This window comes from Alosa sapidissima, chromosome 8 (assembly GCF_018492685.1).
Source record: "Alosa sapidissima isolate fAloSap1 chromosome 8, fAloSap1.pri, whole genome shotgun sequence".
Lineage (NCBI taxonomy): Eukaryota > Metazoa > Chordata > Actinopteri > Clupeiformes > Clupeidae > Alosa > Alosa sapidissima.
The window spans coordinates 19,027,732-19,045,754 of NC_055964.1; the positions used below are offsets into that span (position 1 = coordinate 19,027,732).

The 18,023-nt window shown below is 40.4% G+C and overlaps 3 protein-coding genes and 1 long non-coding RNA gene across 4 annotated transcripts; 1 reads left to right on the top strand and 3 right to left on the bottom strand.

Annotated features, from left to right (window-relative positions):
- The first annotated feature begins 492 nt into the window (after positions 1 to 492).
- On the top strand, positions 493 to 5,959 carry rpl6 (ribosomal protein L6). Its single transcript, XM_042100418.1, has 7 exons — positions 493 to 511; positions 1,475 to 1,624; positions 1,732 to 1,830; positions 2,795 to 2,938; positions 4,802 to 4,850; positions 5,087 to 5,271; positions 5,770 to 5,959. The coding sequence occupies exons 2-7, from the start codon at positions 1,475 to 1,477 to the stop codon at positions 5,920 to 5,922; spliced, it is 780 nt and encodes a 259-aa protein (XP_041956352.1). The 5' UTR covers positions 493 to 511; the 3' UTR covers positions 5,923 to 5,959.
- Positions 1,159 to 16,842, bottom strand: LOC121715083. The gene is made up of 3 exons (XR_006033525.1): positions 16,831 to 16,842; positions 4,451 to 4,455; positions 1,159 to 1,249 (listed from the first exon to the last, which is right to left on the bottom strand). It is a non-coding gene; the product is annotated as an uncharacterized LOC121715083 (long non-coding RNA).
- dynll1 (dynein, light chain, LC8-type 1) lies at positions 7,083 to 9,520 on the bottom strand. Its single transcript, XM_042100422.1, has 3 exons — positions 9,368 to 9,520; positions 7,897 to 8,035; positions 7,083 to 7,534 (listed from the first exon to the last, which is right to left on the bottom strand). The coding sequence occupies exons 2-3, from the start codon at positions 8,026 to 8,028 to the stop codon at positions 7,397 to 7,399; spliced, it is 270 nt and encodes an 89-aa protein (XP_041956356.1). The 5' UTR covers positions 8,029 to 8,035; positions 9,368 to 9,520; the 3' UTR covers positions 7,083 to 7,396.
- On the bottom strand, positions 10,749 to 16,707 carry polb (polymerase (DNA directed), beta). The gene is made up of 14 exons (XM_042100396.1): positions 16,498 to 16,707; positions 15,699 to 15,756; positions 15,445 to 15,511; positions 15,260 to 15,334; positions 15,069 to 15,127; positions 14,784 to 14,833; positions 14,604 to 14,655; positions 14,299 to 14,353; positions 14,004 to 14,076; positions 13,579 to 13,649; positions 13,137 to 13,223; positions 12,888 to 12,961; positions 12,554 to 12,693; positions 10,749 to 11,860 (listed from the first exon to the last, which is right to left on the bottom strand). Exons 1-14 carry the CDS (start codon positions 16,556 to 16,558, stop codon positions 11,766 to 11,768), a joined length of 1,017 nt encoding a protein of 338 aa, XP_041956330.1. The 5' UTR covers positions 16,559 to 16,707; the 3' UTR covers positions 10,749 to 11,765.
- Positions 16,843 to 18,023: the final 1,181 nt, after the last annotated feature.

The following is an 18,023-nucleotide window of genomic DNA, read 5'->3' on the forward strand; positions in this document are numbered from 1 at the left end:
AAAGGTCTGTAAATAGGCTAGCTTTTGTGTGAAAAATACAAGATGGCCCATCTCAAAGTCATGCCATTTTTTCCGTACTATTATTGTGTGCCGTATCATCTTGATCGGTTATAGATCAGAATAGAACATGTGAATGGCTGTAGTCCAGAATAGTAAATGTGAGGAATTTGTTTATCTTTCTATAGTAAACAATGACCTCTCTAAATTGACATGCATCTAAGGACAGCGTAGGAATAAACCAAATCAAAATTGTGTTATTATTTCTTGTCACACTTGTTAATACCATGGTATTAAGCAGAATTATGTTTTTTTTTTATTATTAATGATGAAACATAGTATTCATAAGTACAATGAATTTGCGGTACATTGTAATGTTTACTCCGAAACAGTAGGTGGAAAACGACCTCGTGTAAGTTGCATGGCCAAGGTAACTGAAGAGGAAGGGCCTATCTTACGTCATGAGTATATATTCCCCACATCCCCGGATGTCGGTCTTTTTTTCTATCTAAAGGTAATCATGGCTTCCACGTCGCTTTCGCGGAAATATAATCTATGATCATCCTTGATATAGAAGCTATATATTGTTGAACTGTATTCATGCTGTTGTATTATCATACTTTTAACATTCTATGATGTATAGATTTGTTATGAGTATTTGTTATTTGCTCCGATAAGTGCCTCTTATGTCTGAGTCAAAATACAGGCCTGAAGCCATAGTCGGGTACTGCAGTATTCCGGGTCGCATAGCACGTTTTGCTAGAAATTATACATGTCAAAAATCCCTGTGAATGTGAACGGGTTGTGGAAAGTAATTCTGTAGTCTTAAGTCCATAAATGTCAGTGTAATAGTGATTGAAATGCTAAGTTGGGCTGACTGTGAAGTTTAGGTAATCTGCCTAATGTTTAACCTATGCTACAGTGCTAACGCGGTATCATCACGTTGTGTTTCAACAGTAGTGGGGCTACTAGCATAAGTTGACGTTTAAGGAATTACAGCTTGATTAAATGCATCCATGGTACAATTAAATATGTCTTTGCTCATTGTCTGTTTTGGTTATAAGTCGTTTGATAATGGCTAGTTATGTGTTTACATTGCAGTAGTCTGAATCTTGCTAGTCCTGCTAATGTTGGCTAAATGCTTAGAACCGTCACGTGTGAATATGTATGAAATTAATTTTATTTTGGGTTGGTGTTGGTAGCATGATTTGAAAATGTTTTGTAGTGACTACTTCAACTCCCAAATTGTACCCTAGAATATATATATATATATATATATATATATATATATATATATATATATATATATATATATTTAAACTAGTCTTGGTTGCTGGTCATGGTGAACAGGTAGTTAAGTTGCAGACTAGGCCGACGGTTGGGGTGGCAGTGAGGGTGTTTGTATAGTGTTGTGGACATGTGTATTGAATTGTACGTCTTGAAAGACTCAACTCGTTTCTTGTGTTCTTGCCATCAGATGGCCGAGGGAGACAAGAAGAAGGTGGCCAAGAGGAAGCACGGCAGCCGTAACCCCGTCCTGGTGCGGGGCATCGGCCGCTACTCCCGTTCTGCCATGTCTGCCCGCCGTGCCATGTACAAGAGGAAGACCAAGGCACCTGTGACCAAGGTGGGCATGGCCAGAAGGCCTTGTGTTGCATGGGAAGGTTCATAGAGGGGTACCAGGTTCTTGATGGAAAATCAACTGACACGTGTGTGTGTGTGTGTGTGTTTCAGATTGAGAAGAAGCTGAAGGCCAAGGCCCCCACCAAGGCCACCAAGCCAGTCGGTGGAGACAAGAATGGAGGCACCCGTGTGGTCAAGCTGCGCAAGATGGTGAGTGGGTCTTGTCCAGTGAGCTCTTCACAGGTGGCTATAGATGAGACAAGGTGTTCATAGGGAACATAATGGCTGTTATATACCCCTATCAGAAAGCTGCAAGGTTGTCAATGGTACATTGTGTACAATCAGGACAGTAATGTTCACATAGTACCATCTCTTAATTCTTGCTGTAAGCACACCCAATTTGAAGTTACTTCTGATCAAGTCAGATTTGTTCAGTGAATTAACCCTCTAGTCATGCATCTTGACCCTTTAGTCATGTTTTTGTTATGTAAGGATGCATAGACGTCTTGAAGGATGAGATGTCTGGGTAAATCAAGAGTTCATCTCTTTAGCCATTTCAGACAATTGTTGCTTCTGCGTGGCCATGTTAAGTTATATGGTCTGGAGATTTTGGATGGTAATTTCTGAGAATTGCATGTAAATAAATGCACTTAGTCTTAGTTCTCCCGGTCAAAGTTTTCTAATATAATTTGTTGCCATTTCATTAGCTGCTCAATTGAAACAAGATTATCCAAATCAATGTCAAAAACGTGGTGGGCAAAACCAGATCCTTTCTCAGAGCCATTCCAGCAGTGACGCTGCTTTCAGAAGCCTCCCAGAAGTGGTATACATGGTAAAATGGGTCTAGAAGTGCATTTACAGCAGAGCAGAGTTAAGACTCTTTTGAAACGTACCATGGTGAGCCTGGTGCAGTTACAAAGGTTACGGAGTGTTGTAGCTATGTCCACTCTAGTGGCTGTGTTTGAGGCACTCTGTAGAATTGGCTGCTATGTTCCATCCCCCTCTACTTTTCAGTAGTCTTGCATGGATGTTATTCCATTCCATAATTTTGTCAATTCTGGATGAGCTGTTTCTAACAGATCTATGACAACCCTACAGAGGACATGACTAGATCTAGTCCTAATCTAAGACTGTAAGTAATCCTGGTCCTCTATTCTCGTTTTCCTTGCTGTAGCCCCGTTACTACCCCACAGAGGATGTGGCCCGCAAACTGAAGAGCCACGGCATCAAGCCCTTCAGCAAGCACACCCGCAAGCTGCGTAGTGCCATCACTCCTGGCACTGTGCTCATCCTGCTCACAGGACGTCACCGCGGGAAGGTGAGGGACACACTGACACACACACACACACACAGAGCATCTCTACATGTTTGAGTTTTTGTTAAGGTTTCTACACAGGAATTGGTTTTTACTTTTTAGTTGATTTGTCGTCATATTTCTGCCACCCTTTGATCTATGGTTCTGATTAGGACTGTTTAAGGAATTTTCGTAATAGAATAGAGCAACAGGAAACCATTATTTCTTATTGGCTTTTTAAAGGAATTATCCGGAGTAAAATGCACTTTAGATCGCTTTACGGATGATTGGGAGTACATGCGTTGAGTTGACATCCAAATCATGTCATTCGGATGTGTTTTGAGAAAGTTCGATGTAAGCGTTTTTAGTCAAAGCTCGTTAGCGTGGAAGTGAGAAGGGCATATTATTTCACGGCTACAAAACACTATTTTTATACCTCTTCTACAGTTCCAAACAACATTGCACGTACGTGGTATTGAGTAGAGGGTCCCTAAAGCCAAACCGAAGTATCCCGAGGTCTTTATGTGGTCGGATAGAGTCCAGAATGAATTTCATCAAGCCAGTACCTTTCCGGAAATGTTGCCATCTTTGCTGCCATCTTTAGGGGAAAGTCCGTAGGAGTCGATTGCCAAGTGTGCTCTGGAAATTCACAATTTCGTCGCCGTTTAAAAAAAAAAAAAAAAATTCAAAAAGCCATTCAAGGATTGTTATAAAATAATTGAATAGTATGGTTTGGCATTTGGCGTGGGGCTTCAAATTGAATAAACTGTATCTTTGACATGTGATCAAATGGCATTTGAGAACATCGCCTTGGTCTTTGGGGAAACATCAAACAACAAATCTGTTATTGAGAAAAGCAACAGATTAATCAACTATGAAAATAATTGCTGGTTGTAGCCCTAGTTATGTTTCTATGGCTATCTAAGTGATTAATCGCATCTGTAAAGTGCCATTTGTGTCGATTGTCTTTCAGAGAGTCCCAGTGCATCTGCAATATTTCCATCTGTGATTGTGTATCAGACAGCTGTGTACAAAATGACATGGCGCATCTTTGCGAATATAGATTGGCGCTATTGACTGCTCAAACACTTCACATAGGACATGAACAGAGCGATGGATTGTGTGATTTGAAGTAGTTGTATGCACTGTACATATGAACAATTTATTCATGTGTGAATCAAAATTTCTTGCTTGCGATGTGTGCACTGCAGGCAAACCACCAAATTAAATCGTATTAAATCATCCCTCTAGTGGATATTATGGGCCAGCCTGCCAATCTGCATATCCATGGGCTGCCCTCATGGGTCGTCCAGTCAGCTTGAAGTGACTGTTGGCCACACAAACACAGACCATCCCTCTACACGCATCAGTGTGTCTCTTCAAAGCACAAGGCATACAGACACGCACACAAACTGTGCAGAGCCCACACACAGCTTCGTCGTGCCCACACAGTGAAGTAGGGCCGCTGAGGCCAGTGACTCACCCACGCTTGGTTACACCAGCGCATGCACACAGACTCGTACATACACACATCACACACACTCGTTCTCCTGACAAACACTGGCACTTGCTGCATGCTGGCAGATAAAGCAGCCAAAGGTGTGAACATGCATAGACACCCACCCCCAGCTCTACACTGCCCTGAATTACCGCTAGCTACACATCCACACACCCCCACACTCTTGTGGAAAAGGGCCAGCTCACCAATAATGCAAGACTCTGCCATGGCAGAAAACACTGAACTGAAACATGCTCAAACCCGAGAATGAATTATTGCATCTCAAGTATGCCTCATGGCCAGTCATGCTTTGTGCCAAAGGAATCATTAGTTTGATGGTGGTTGTCCAATTCCTGAATTTCTTTTAATTCTTTTTCTTTGTCTTGCAGCGCGTGGTCTTCCTTAAGCAGCTGGGTAGTGGTCTCCTGCTTGTCACTGGTGAGTTCTCCAACTTCCCCCAGCCTGCTGCAGTATAAATGGCTTTAGGGCAGCTTAGTGGTATGTGGTGTGCTCTTGAGATTATTACTACAAGTATGATTAGAGCACTGAAGCAGAGAACCATATCTATAATGGCACCATGGTTTACATTAAAACTCATGTGGGGACACGCGTACACCGCGTGTGTGTGGATTCATGTTGATGTATGCAAAGTACTAATGTGTCGTCTTTTGCAGGCCCCCTGGCCATCAACAGAGTGCCACTGCGCAGAGCTCACCAAAAGTTTGTCATCGCCACCGCCTCCAAGGTGGACATCTCAAGCATGAACATCCCCAAGACCCTGACGGACACCTACTTCAAGAAGAAGAGGCTGAGGAAGCCCAAGCACCAGGAGGGAGAGATTTTCGACACTGAGAAGGAGGTAAAATAACGATTCTACCAGCCACTGTTGGTTAGTGGTCAAATTCCCAAAGAGTTTGAAAGTAAATCATATGTTTTTGCCTGGCATTTTTACCAGCATTTGGCTGGTGCTTTTTTCCCATCCCTGATGTCCACCCCCTTCAATTTTAATGTAAATGTAATAGATTACCGAAGGTCTAATCAGCTTTCGTGGCGAAGGTGGACACCTTGACTAGCAAAGCTATTAAATCTTATTGGCTGTAAACATGCTTTGCTAATGGGATATGCTATGTTATATTCTGTAAAAAATGCCATTGTATGAGCCATTAAAGCTTTAGTAGTGGGATTGCTAGTGTTGTATAGGAGCATAGGCCCCTGGAATCTGGTGGTTTCTCAACATGATGCCACTGGAAATCCTTTCGCAGTTTCACCAATAATGGCTGATTTAGTTGGCCGTTTACCTAACATGGTGGTTGCTGAGTGCTGACAGGTTTTCCCCACCTTGTCTTCCCCTCTGTAGAAGTACTCTGTGACAGAACAGCGTAAAGAGGACCAGAAGGCTGTGGACTCCCAGTTGCTCCCCCTCATCAGGAAAGTACCACACATGAAGGACTATCTGCGCTCACAGTTCTTCTTGTCCAATGGCGTCTACCCACATAAACTGGTCTTCTAAGTGAACTCCAATAAAACGCTGTCTTTTTCCAACGAAACTACCACTGTCATGTCTTTTTGTTATCATGTTTTTCATTAACGGTGCTGTTTGGATTGTATAATTGACTTATGACATGGTCATTTGTCTCTGAAATGATCCAAGTCTTGCTTGGGGTCTAAAATTTGCATTTCTAGTGTTTGTTAATGAGTAAGGTTCTTGAAAGATTTGCAGGTATCCCAGAGTCATGAATCCTGGAAATTCCTAGATATTAAATAACTAGTAAAATGAAATTTGGCTAATTGGTCTTTTTTTTTTTTTTTGTAAGCACATGTCCATAGAATCTTTCATTAGGGATTTAATGAAGTGCTAGTATTAGAAAGCACCTTTGATGAATTGTGAATATTAAAATTAGTTTTGAATCATGGATCAATTTCCATTACAGATTTGCTTTGATTAACTGGTAGTCATCAAGTTAAGGCCTAATCTCTTGGGTGAGGTGTCGGCATCAGATTTGGTAGACTCGCCTCAACAAATGCTTTCTGTGCAGTTTGCTTATATAAATAGGATACAAGAGGTGTTTCATTACGACAAAATGTTCAAGCTTGTCCACCCATCCTAATATAGATCACATGGTCATTTAACCCATTTACTCCTAAAATGCCTGCAAAACACCTATAGAATCCTATGGCATTCTAGACTAAACCTTATTTCCTGAGGGTTTTCTGAAAAACATTACATTTTGGTAGACTACTATTTTTAGTATCTAAGCCTCTGTAGCACCTAGACACAAAATAAAAAGCATACTGTGCTACACAGCATCCAGCGGGAGATTTAATGTTGCGCTATGCAGCATCCAGCGGGAGATGTAATGTTGAGTCATACAGCATCCAGCACAAATGGGTTAAAAGGTGTGGCTTACTGTACTTGTAATCAGTCAGCTGATTTTACTGCTGCTTGTTAAAATAGATTTCCAAAGAAATGGTGTTTGGTGTGCACTACACCAACATGTATTGCATATGGAAGTGATTAGTAGTTTGCAAGTTATTGAAAACATGTACATTCCACTTCCCATTAACCACTTCAGAGTGGCCTTGGACAGTAGCTTTTATCTACGGCAAGTGCTCAACAGGATCTTCAGCAAAACCTGGACAGATTCCAGTACATCAATCAACACAAACTGCTTGCCATTTCAACGGGATAGCCAGACCATTCCGCTTTAATTTAAAAAAAAAAAGGAAAGAAGAAAAAATAAACCAAGTGACATTAAAACATTTTCAACTGTGTAGAAAACAAAAATAAATACAAGTGTTTCATTCTCTGTTTGCCATTCTTAATTCAAATAGCTATTTTTTTTCTCTCTTTCCCCCCCCCAAAACAAAAACAACATAAGAAGCAGCCCAGAAACAGTCGGTCCCCAGGTCAGGAATTAGGAGCCTCTCTGCAAAGTCAGTCTGTGTTTAATGGTCAGTAGGGGGTAGTGGGTGAGGTTGGCGCTTCAGCCCGACTTGAAGAGGAGAATGGCCACCTGCCCCAGGTAGAAGTAGATGAAATGCTTGGTCTCATGGGTGACATAGCTGCCGAAGTTTCTTCCCACAATGCAATGCCAGGTGGGGTTGTACTTCTTGTCAAACTCCTGGTATGGACACAGGGAGGAGGAAGATTAAGAACTTGGGTACTTTATATGGATTATACTGGATGGCATTAATTACTTCATGCCCTGCAACTTCATACTCAGGGAAGGCCAGACCAATCAATAAAAAAAACATTGCTGTACTTGGCTCACAGAGTCAGTGGCTGCTAAGGTTACACTTCTGCTTTTCAAAAGAACTTAAAGACCAGATAATACAACCCTACTATTTCTCATAGTAGGGTCAGGAAAAGGGTGAATTATCTGGTCTGTGCTCAAATGAAGATCTGATGTCCCATCACCCCACTCATGCAATGAGACCTGACGCCCATCACAGTGTCTTAAATAGAGTGTTGAGTGGCAGATACCTTTTTGATGTAGGCAGCAATGTCTTTCTCGATGTTGTATTTCTCCAGGGCCTGGGTGGCGCACTCCACAGCGTCCTGCTGCATATCCTCGGACATGTCCGCATTTTTGATCACTGCCTTCCTGTCAGACATGGTGGCTCTGCAAGGTACACAAACATTAAATTAGAACTGAAGGTACGGCGTATGCCATTATGTAAACGTTTAAGTTCAACTGATAACGCTATAGGTACGGATGCAGGAACGGTGGCATCTCCTCACATCGCCACAGCCTTCGCGGTCAGTCGCACAGCCCATCATCAACTACGCTCCCATTTCATCAAACCAGAAGCGCGGCCACCATCTTTCACGCAAGAGCAGTCTTACCAGGACTGATCTCTTGCAGCGTCTCTCTGGCTTAGCGAGCAGTCCAAGCGGCGGTTATCGTGCAAACACCCGTTACATAATGGCTGCACATGGTATACGAGAGTGCCATTATTTCATCTTTGTTGCATAACTCAATCGTCGCGCGTCGGAACCCAATCCAAGCTATTTGCATGGTTTCTATGGATACATCCAATTTCATATTCAGATCCATTTCATTCCAATTACCGTTTCTGGCTTGAGAAACAAACGGCTTACGATAGCTACTTATATGGTTTCGTTATATTCACAGCTGGAACTCTTGAAACATTCACAACCTTACATGACAATGTTAACGTTAGTTAGTTTTTTCCATGCAATTATCGATATCCAACTATAAGTTACTGGCTATCAATACAGATTACGCCATTGATGGGCAGCTAAGATCCCAATGACTCAAAACAGTACAAGTAACATTGAACTTAACATAAAAACTGGTGTAGCTGCTAACGTTAATCTAGCGTTGACATAAAACACAACCGCAAACCCAAGTAATTTAACGTTAATTTCACTTGCTCATAGATGGACTTCTACAAATCTGTAACGTTAACGTAAATTGCGAACTAACGTTAATGCATGTGTAACATAAACTTCACAAAATGTTAAAAACAAGTTATTCCGCTTTCTAGGTAACTTTAGCACACCGTTAGTATATGACGTTAACTTAATGTTAGTTATCGGACTTAGAGACCAAGCAAGCTAACACGCAAACTTAGGAATGCACTTATCTTATGTTGCCATGCTAACGTTACTTAGCTAACTTACCGTTAAAATGACCATGCAACAGTTTATGTCTGTCAAATAATTTCACCTCTTATATTTGACTTAATTAAACAGTTTGATCATCTATTACCAGCCTGATTGGCTAACGTTAGCTAGCTGCTATCCTAACTTGCTTACGATAATGAATGGAATAACGTTAACGTTAGAGGTTAACATGACAACGAACCTCCCCACAACGCTAACTGAACATTAACGTTACATTATTTCGCAAATGTGTATCAAAATAGGCTTTTGATAGACCGTCGCCCGTCCACAAAATCAATAATTAGTATATTTTAAGTTTACATACCTTAATTTTCAGCGTTAACCACACACACAGAGAACGCGTCCAAGAGTGCAACGACACAACTCCCGCTAGAAGGTTGACCAAAAGTAAGGTGGGTGTGTAACTGACGCAGGATCTGAGAGTTCTTGATTCTGATTGGGTGCCATAATCGCATTGTCTCCCACCATTGGCTCATCCTTCAAGGTTTTCTCCGGTATTTCTTGCTGCATTTTATTTCAAACCATCATGCTTTGCGCGTTAGACGCTTTGTTGGTTCCCATGGCAACCATCACTTGGAACTGACTAGAATGTTGGTTGTGTCTATGATTTATTCCAAAGTCTACCGCGTTCTATTTACAAAGCAATTTTGGTGTGTATCTAAGTGGAATCTGACGTCCTTGGATATGTAACATGCACCGAAGAACTGCTTTATTTCATATAGAATCTAAAATACGTGCTTCTATAGATGATGCAGGTCGTCTTTTAGACTGCAAAAAAATACTCTTGCAAGAAGCATCGAGAATTAGCTGAGACCTGTAGGATGGTGTTGGAAGCATCAAATAATGTTTTTTTAGATACCAAGTACAGAGTAGACTATTTAGATAATGTAATGTATTTGCAACATTATGTCGCAACTCTCTCAGAATTACTAAATGGTGTTCAGGGATTGTATCTGCATTTTGTTGGCCTTGGGTAAGGTGCACAAAACAAGTTGGACGGCCTCCATGAGGTTTATGTTAAGGCAGGCAATAAGAATATCGATGCGTTAATAAAATGTTGCTAAAGGGAGACCTCTGATTCATATGCACCTTCATAGTCAAAAGGTAATGACAATCATATTGTCATGAGGCCCATTTTTCTTTTTGCGTAATGAAATGACAGTCTTGGATGGAGAATGCCCTTGCTGCATCTGGGATTTCTGCTAAGGACTCTCTCCACTTTACAACCAGAACCGAGTTGGGCAACTAACCAACTCACATGGATTTAAACCCTGCTCTCGAAAATGTTAATTCAGTCATTAGCTTTTCAACAAATAATAATAATAATTGCCTGACACTGTGCACTGTTCTTATTAACTAGTAAGCTTTGAAGTCTTTTCCACTAGATAAAGATGCTTTTCTTATCAGGCCCAAACAGTCTTGAATTAAATGTAGGTAGTTCGCCAAAGATAACTTGAGGATGGCTAAATAAAATAAACCATAGGCAGCCTATAATATTTTCCCATTTACCAACACTGAACTCAACAATCATTCCCTCTCAAAGTAAATATGAAAGTTGCATTATCTCAAATATACTATCTAACTAACAGGCACTTTAGGGCCTTATAAATGATGGATGTAAACACAATTAAGTTGGCATGCCATTTTTTAAACAAGTCTATGCATAAACCATTTTCATTTTTTTATTTCTCACTAACACCCCACACAGTCATACTTTAAATACACTGTTTCCTTAAAACAAGCAAACCATGCACTCTACTCTTTCTGTAACTGACTGACTGTAACAAATGTTATAGTAAAGGTATCACATCATTCTTCCTCTTTTTTTAGCCCTTCAGTGTTTTCACATTTTGTTCTGAAGGCAGTTCCACTGATCCTGTTATCTTCATGTAACATCCATGACTGTTCTGACTGTAGCACTTAAAAATAATTAAAAATATATAATAATAAAAAATAGGCAAACCACTTTACCATCATAACAAATGAAATTCTCTCTTTTTTACATCATACTTTAGTTCAGCTTTGCAGTCAGACCACATGTGACCAAGTGGTGTTGCTGGGCAGGTTTTATGCTGACTAAATGTTTCAGTGCAGTCACAATGAAGGAAGAAGTTCTGATGAAGTCCCGGTCTGTGTTTCCCTATCTGCTGGCTTACTCATTCCTCCCAGTCTCACAAGGGTCTAGAACGCTTGGTGTGTGTGGGCTCAGGAGTGACACAGGAGACTTGTTTGTTCATCCTCCATCTCTGCCTCTGATAAATGGATGGAAAAGTGACTGCATGGCCGACATGTTTCCCAAATGTGGGTGTGTGGGGCTCCATGTAGTTGCGTCTTAAAGGTTTCCCATAAAACATCCAGGACTTCTATAGTTGTGAGCAATGAAGACGGCCACACACAGAATACTCCTGTGTACTGCACATTGCTGTAACATCCCTGGAATCTGACAAATATCAATACATACCCTCAATCCCATCCAGCCTACTTAGCACACATCTACATTATACTTGGTCACTCATACAGTCACTCAGTCATACACAGACACACACGACACATCATCAATATAGGAAATGCAACTTAAATAAACACATGAATAGGGTAAATACTGGTTCTCAGACTCATTTTGCCAGCTCTTTTATCTCCCCCTGTCTCTTTGTCATGTTATCCATCCATCCATTCTTCTCTTCCCTCTCTCTGTCGTGTACTTATTCGCTGCGGTCCTTGGGTTCTCTGTATTTCCACTGGATGTAGTCAAAGATGTCTTTCTCACTGTCCACCAGCAGGGGCTCCCCAGCCATACCTAAAACAACAGTATACTGTTACCATGGAAACAACATTGCTATGCAAAGGTGGTACTGTTACTGTGGAAACAACAGCATCATGAAACAAGGGGCACTGGACAGCAGCGCTGAATGCATTATACAGAGAAGTGCTGTATGGGATCAGTACTGGTGTGGAGCCAGAACTGGAAAGACTGTGGAGCTGTGCTACTAACCATTTATTTTCAAAACCTCACAGATACTCAAAAGCACATTTACTGAGCACTGATGAAACGCTGCTTTCTTCCAAACTGTATCTGGCAGCATAACACGCATATTCATTTTACTTTTGCTGAGGAACACACCATCACGGTCATGACTCCAAACATGCGTTGGCTCTATCTTAGCAGGGCATCCCGTTTTCCTGTGCAACCAATGATCACAACTACACAGATAAAAGTTGTGTCTGTCCCAAAACATTAATGTAAGGTGAAAAATATTCCCACAACTACGTATGACGTGTCTTAAGTTATTTTCAATTTCACCCCTGATGATGTTATTGACTCAATGATGTGCATTATGTTCTGCATACACTGGTGTATTCACTCAATAACAGTATTATGTCATATGATGGGTGCTCAAACAGTAACGCTATAGAGAAAACAGAAATAGGTCAGAATGCAGAGGAGCTGATGTGGACTACAACAGCATTTGTGTTGGGCTGGGAGACTCACCAGTGACCCCTAGTGGGCGGATGGTGTACTCGTTGAGGGTGAAGCCCTTCTCCAGCGCGTGGGTCCTCATGTTCTTGTTGAAGACGTCACTGCCGGTGAAATAGAGCACACCACAGAAATACTGATCCTTAGGAATGAGCCTAGAGAGAAGGGAATGGAGGACAAATTAGTCATCAATACACTTTGCCCCTTCATCGATCATGCCTTTAAAGAACAAAATAAATGAAATCCGCATTCTTGATTTGCATGACATCCATATTATGATCCTGCATCGGCACAGAGGAATTTTTATCAAAACTTAAGCATAAGTTGGTATCCACAAGACAAATGTTACCTGATGTCAATGCGTCTGTGGGGGTTCTCCTCCGTCGCATCTGGATCATCCTTTAACTGCAGCTGACACACACCCTGCAGCCATATTCAACACAAGTCTGTGATCAACACCATATACTAACACACGCTATATTGTAGTACGTTATGTCAGCCAGTTATCTAATATTTGATAATGAGGATTATCAATGTTTACAGAAATATCCTTCTATCTAATTTTGATATATGCTACTTCTTTGTGTTTTTGTCTAACCATATATTTGGTATCTCCTTTGGACAGAGTCTCAGTGATAAAGCCAATGGACTCCAAATGTTCAACCACTGCATGCAGCAACTTGGGCTGGAGAGAGAAAACACACACACACACACACACACACACACACACACACACACACACACACACACACACACACACACACCAAACACCAATGACGAAAGTAATTAACCATCCATAAAATGAATGGTTGGTTATCACAAATTTATGCTGGTCATGTTCCCAGATTGGCAATATATGCACACATTCCAGAATTAGAATAAGAATAATAATAAGAAAAGTAACTCCAATAATAAACACGGGTTATATGTAGCCCATATGCGGATATTTTAAGAAAGGTCACTTAGGAAAAGTTAAATAGACAGATGAAAGACAGGCAGTGTGCAAGTTGAAACTATGAACTCTACAGAAGGTAACGGACCTGTTTCTCTGTATCGGAGGTGTAGTCCGGGTGGGTCAGCAGGATATCAATATCACCACTCGACTCTGCACCTGGTGTCAGAACACAGAACCACAGACCAGACACGAGTCATCATCACAGAGCTCTCATTTCACCAGAGAAAAACTGACCCATGCATTCAGGGAATAATAACCTGCTGGACATGCCTACAGGTATGAGGGGGGCCTGGGAAGCATCTGGCTCAGCACACCTCAAACATTCACAACAAACCTCACAAGCCACCTCATAACCAAGACAGTGCTCTATAGTCAGAAATGATCAAATAGTTGTTACAAATTATGTATTTATCAATAACCAGGTGATTATTGGAATGGCATGGACTGATTGTTTGCTCTTTATTATCCATCTATAAAGGTCTTGTGATAGTTTAAGCCCTGGTATCTCACCTCTCCTGTAGCTTCCACAGATGGTGCCAATGTACACTGGGTCCACCAAATCCAGCTCCTTAAGAATAAGGGACTGAACAACAATGGAACACCATATGAATGTCATGATAATATGTCCAGCATTTCTGATATACTGTATCTGAAATATATTTCATGTAATGTAATGCTATACAAGACTAATATTCATACCCTGATTTAGTACTGGAGACGTTAACTATCCAATGTCTTGCTGTTTAAATGTAGTCTCTGTTATATTGTCTTATACAAAAGTATACGATAAAGGGTAATAACTCACCTCCATCTTTGACATCTCCGAACGAGGAATACGCTTCTCAAAATCCTCAAAGTACCTGTTGTAGAAAGGGACACATCATTAAAGGAGTATTCCAGCGATTTTTCACATAGATCCATGTTTCTCGAGGTCACTGAGTACTATCGGTACGAAAAAAAAAGAAACGAAAACAATTGGTTCTATCTAGCTCAAGTTGCTGCAGCCAATGGTTCTAATTCATAAATCACACACATACATAAAGATGTATGTAAACATCCCAAAACATACTGCGTTCAGACATGAAGTGTGTGCATTCTAGGTTAACTCACTTCAGGCCAATCTGTTGGTGGTGATTCAATTTGTGTTCAATTTTCTTCAGATCTAAAGGCAAGACAAATAATGAATTAAATGTGAAAAAGATGTCATGAACAGAAACAAACATTAGCTGTTCTTTAGGAAACATTAGGAATAACAAAATAAGGGGTCACAATGAAGGTACATAAACAAACCTTCCAAGGTCTTCACCCCCTCATCAAAGAACTTTCTCGCAGCAGCCGGCCTAATGACAGGGAATGCAGAGAGTTACAGGTGAACAAACAGAGCAGAAGAGAACTGTTAGACGTTCCTGAAGATAAACACCACACAACATGACCAGCAATAACCAAAGACAATCAACACAGTAATGCATTATGCAGATGCAGTTAAATTGTGTTTTGTATGCACAAATTGTAGCAACAAATTTCTCTGGGGACAATAAAGTATGAATCTAGTGATTGGTTAAAGGACTACCATACCCAATGCCTGTGACTCTCGTGAGGAAATTGATTGAAGAGCTAGTGTCATCATTACGGATCTGTGAAACAGAACTTTCAGTGAGCATTGTATTTCTAACATCCCCTTTACAAACATCCTGGTGGAATATTTGACCAGATGAAGTCAGAAGACAATCATGTTTTCTTTGTCCTTGTACCATGTGGCTACTTACTTTTTCTATCTTACGTAGTTTCCCTGTTGTCAGAAACTCGTCAATCTTCTCTGCGATTTTGGCTCCAACTCCGTCCTTTAACGGGGTAAGAAACATTAGCCTAAACGTTCACAAAAGTTACATGTGTACATGTACAACAGTAAAGCTGTCCAGTAAAATAATCCAACAAAATTGTCCTCTCTTACCAATTTTTTTGCTTCAGTTCCATTTTTGATTTTTTGAGGGTACTTGCCAATTACAGCTGCGGCTTTCCTGCAAAATAAAATCCCATGTCATGTATGATGTAGGAATCAGTCAAACACATGCAAGATCATTTGGGTCCTTTTATGTGACAAACAGATAACCATAATGAACAGAAAACACCTTGAAGCAAAACAAGACACCTCTACAGTACCTTACATCGTGACATACAAACACATAACATTATGGCATATTTTACCTGTATGCATTGTATTTATGAATTGCCCTATTCACATTTTTTTCATAATTGGCCAACTCTGAAAAAAATAAGAGAGAGAGAGAGAGAAAGAGAAAGCTTATGGTTATTGTAGTGTTCATATACTAGGTCGCTTTGGACAAAAGCTTCTGACAAATATCATAACATAACCATGTATAATGGGTGTGTCTGGTAAAACAAAAACAAAAAACACCAAACATCAACAATATCTCTGTTCACAATACAAAATATGTGGGTCTGCTGCCTTGCTTCAATTGTCCAAAAGGGTTGTTTACGACAGTAAAACATCTTTATGGTAGGACTGTATTAACCAATAGGAAGTCCAGCAGTGTCCATTTAAACGGATAGCTGCCTACAACCATTACATTTAGTTAAAAATAATGCACTGGTCACCACGTTAAAAATAATGTACTGGTCACCACGTAATCTTGGTGACATTTGCTATTTATAGAACAGTACGAGAACAAACTGTAAGATAGCAAAAACTGAGGACGAGCTATCTTGGACATTTGTTAGCTTTGTTATTGGCTGTCATGCATTGTTAGCTGCCTAACGTTACTTGGCTAACTTAGTTAGCTCGTTCGGTATGTGAGACGTAAAATCACACTTGATTCGGTCGAAAATCTTTCACATTAAGTGCTATGCGACGTATAGTAAGGTACAAAAAAGACTATTCCGTATCATATGCACCGATTCGTTTCGGTGAATCAAGTGTGAGCCAAAGAGCTAATATCTAAAAGCTAACGTTAACCAGCCAGTGTCAATGCACGGTAGCGCTTACCGATGAGAAAGTCCGTGATTCCCTCATTCAGAGTTTCTTGTGGTGCCTTTCTCTTGCTCATGTTTACAGTTACACTAGAAGTAGTCTCCTAGATCAGTAATGCACCTGATATGACTATCGTGAATATATATATTTAAAAAAATCTCTGGCCAGCTCGCAAGACCAATCGGACAATGAGCAAGCTTGCAGGCCGAGTGGAGGGGGTGGGGCATCTACATGGCGTCATTATAATGTTGGTGATGTGTGTTTGACAAATAACTAGATGTACCGCATAGCGGTACAAAATATGACAGCCGCTCAGTCCTGTACATCCGTTCCGCGAAAATAAATCACACTTCAATTTGTCTCCATATTTTACTCCATCCCCCACTCTTGAAACTTTTGTGTATGCTTGTTTGGCATGCCTGAGTGTGTGTGTGCGGCTGCACAGAAAGTAGCCTACTGGTGCTGAAAAGGTGAATAGATTGTAGAATAGCCAAAGAAGATGTAGCATTGTTATAAAACCTTTAAAATCTCTAAACAATCACAAGTAGGGCAGTTCATCACAGTTCATCCATTGCAACTGGATTGATGAAAGGTCACTTACACCTGTAGGCTACATTGTATTTGGGAAAAGCAAAAGGTATCAGCATAATGTTATTTATTTATTTATTTATTTATTTATTTGTTATGTATTTTTAAACAAAAACATCTCTGTCAGTTCCATGCCGTTTTCAACAGCTATCAAAAACAAAGGTCATTTTTGGATGGATGGATTTTTGTGAATGTTTCTTCTTCTACATAAGATTTTAGTCATCTTTAGTTCATGTAATACTTTATTGTCAATACACAAATTAAGTAACAGTAGTCTGAAACGTTATTGTTAATGCACAAATTAAGTAACAGTAGCCTAGTCTGAAACGAAATGCTGTTTTACATCTAACTAGTGGTGCAAATAACTGACATGTCCAAATGGGCCTTGATGAAATGCGTCGCTAGACTGTTCATACACATTTTAACGGGCCAAAGTTGAAGAGCTTTTGTCCATTATTGTTAGTGCAAATATAGGCTGATTCATGTTCCCTTGCATTGTTTAACTGAGGTCCATGGCTAGTCTGGCTTTCATCAGACCAAGCTCAATCTTTTAAGAAATCAAAAAATAAATAGCGGGCAGATCAGGCTGGGTTCACCCAGCCTAGTCCATAGGCACCCGATATTGTTTAATTTTCCGATTGAGATATACACGCTCTGGCTATTCTAAATGCAAAAATGCATCAGGGAGTTATGACAAAACGGTAACTAACAAACTAGATCCTAATAGAAAGCTGTTATAGCTTCCCTAAGCTACAGGTAGGATTATAAGGTAGGCCTATTTACAACATAAATTGTCAATAGGCTATGCTGGCGACACAAATAAAATCTCCTTTGGAAACCAATGGCTTACGCCTTACAGTATCAAGCGGACTTAAACTGTCATATCGTGGCGAAAAGTTGTAATAACATTCACGCAGCTCCATGAGTCAAGGGAAGCGCGAATGAAGTAGCCA

Excerpts from the sequence above, each read along its gene's own strand:
- rpl6 (XM_042100418.1), top strand. The coding sequence starts at position 1,475 with ATGGCCGAGGGAGACAAGAAGAAGGTGGCCAAGAGGAAGCACGGCAGC. Across the intron at positions 1,831-2,794 it reads TGGTCAAGCTGCGCAAGATG|CCCCGTTACTACCCCACAGA; the intron begins GTGAGTGGGTCT and ends TCCTTGCTGTAG. Across the intron at positions 2,939-4,801 it reads CAGGACGTCACCGCGGGAAG|CGCGTGGTCTTCCTTAAGCA; the intron begins GTGAGGGACACA and ends TTTGTCTTGCAG.
- polb (XM_042100396.1), bottom strand. The coding sequence starts at position 16,558 with ATGAGCAAGAGAAAGGCACCACAAGAAACTCTGAATGAGGGAATCACG. Across the intron at positions 13,650-14,003 it reads CTGTGGAAGCTACAGGAGAG|GTGCAGAGTCGAGTGGTGAT; the intron begins GTGAGATACCAG and ends TTCTGACACCAG. Across the intron at positions 12,694-12,887 it reads CACAGACGCATTGACATCAG|GCTCATTCCTAAGGATCAGT; the intron begins GTAACATTTGTC and ends CCTTCTCTCTAG.
- dynll1 (XM_042100422.1), bottom strand. The coding sequence starts at position 8,028 with ATGTCTGACAGGAAGGCAGTGATCAAAAATGCGGACATGTCCGAGGAT. Across the intron at positions 7,535-7,896 it reads TTGCTGCCTACATCAAAAAG|GAGTTTGACAAGAAGTACAA; the intron begins GTATCTGCCACT and ends TGTCCATACCAG.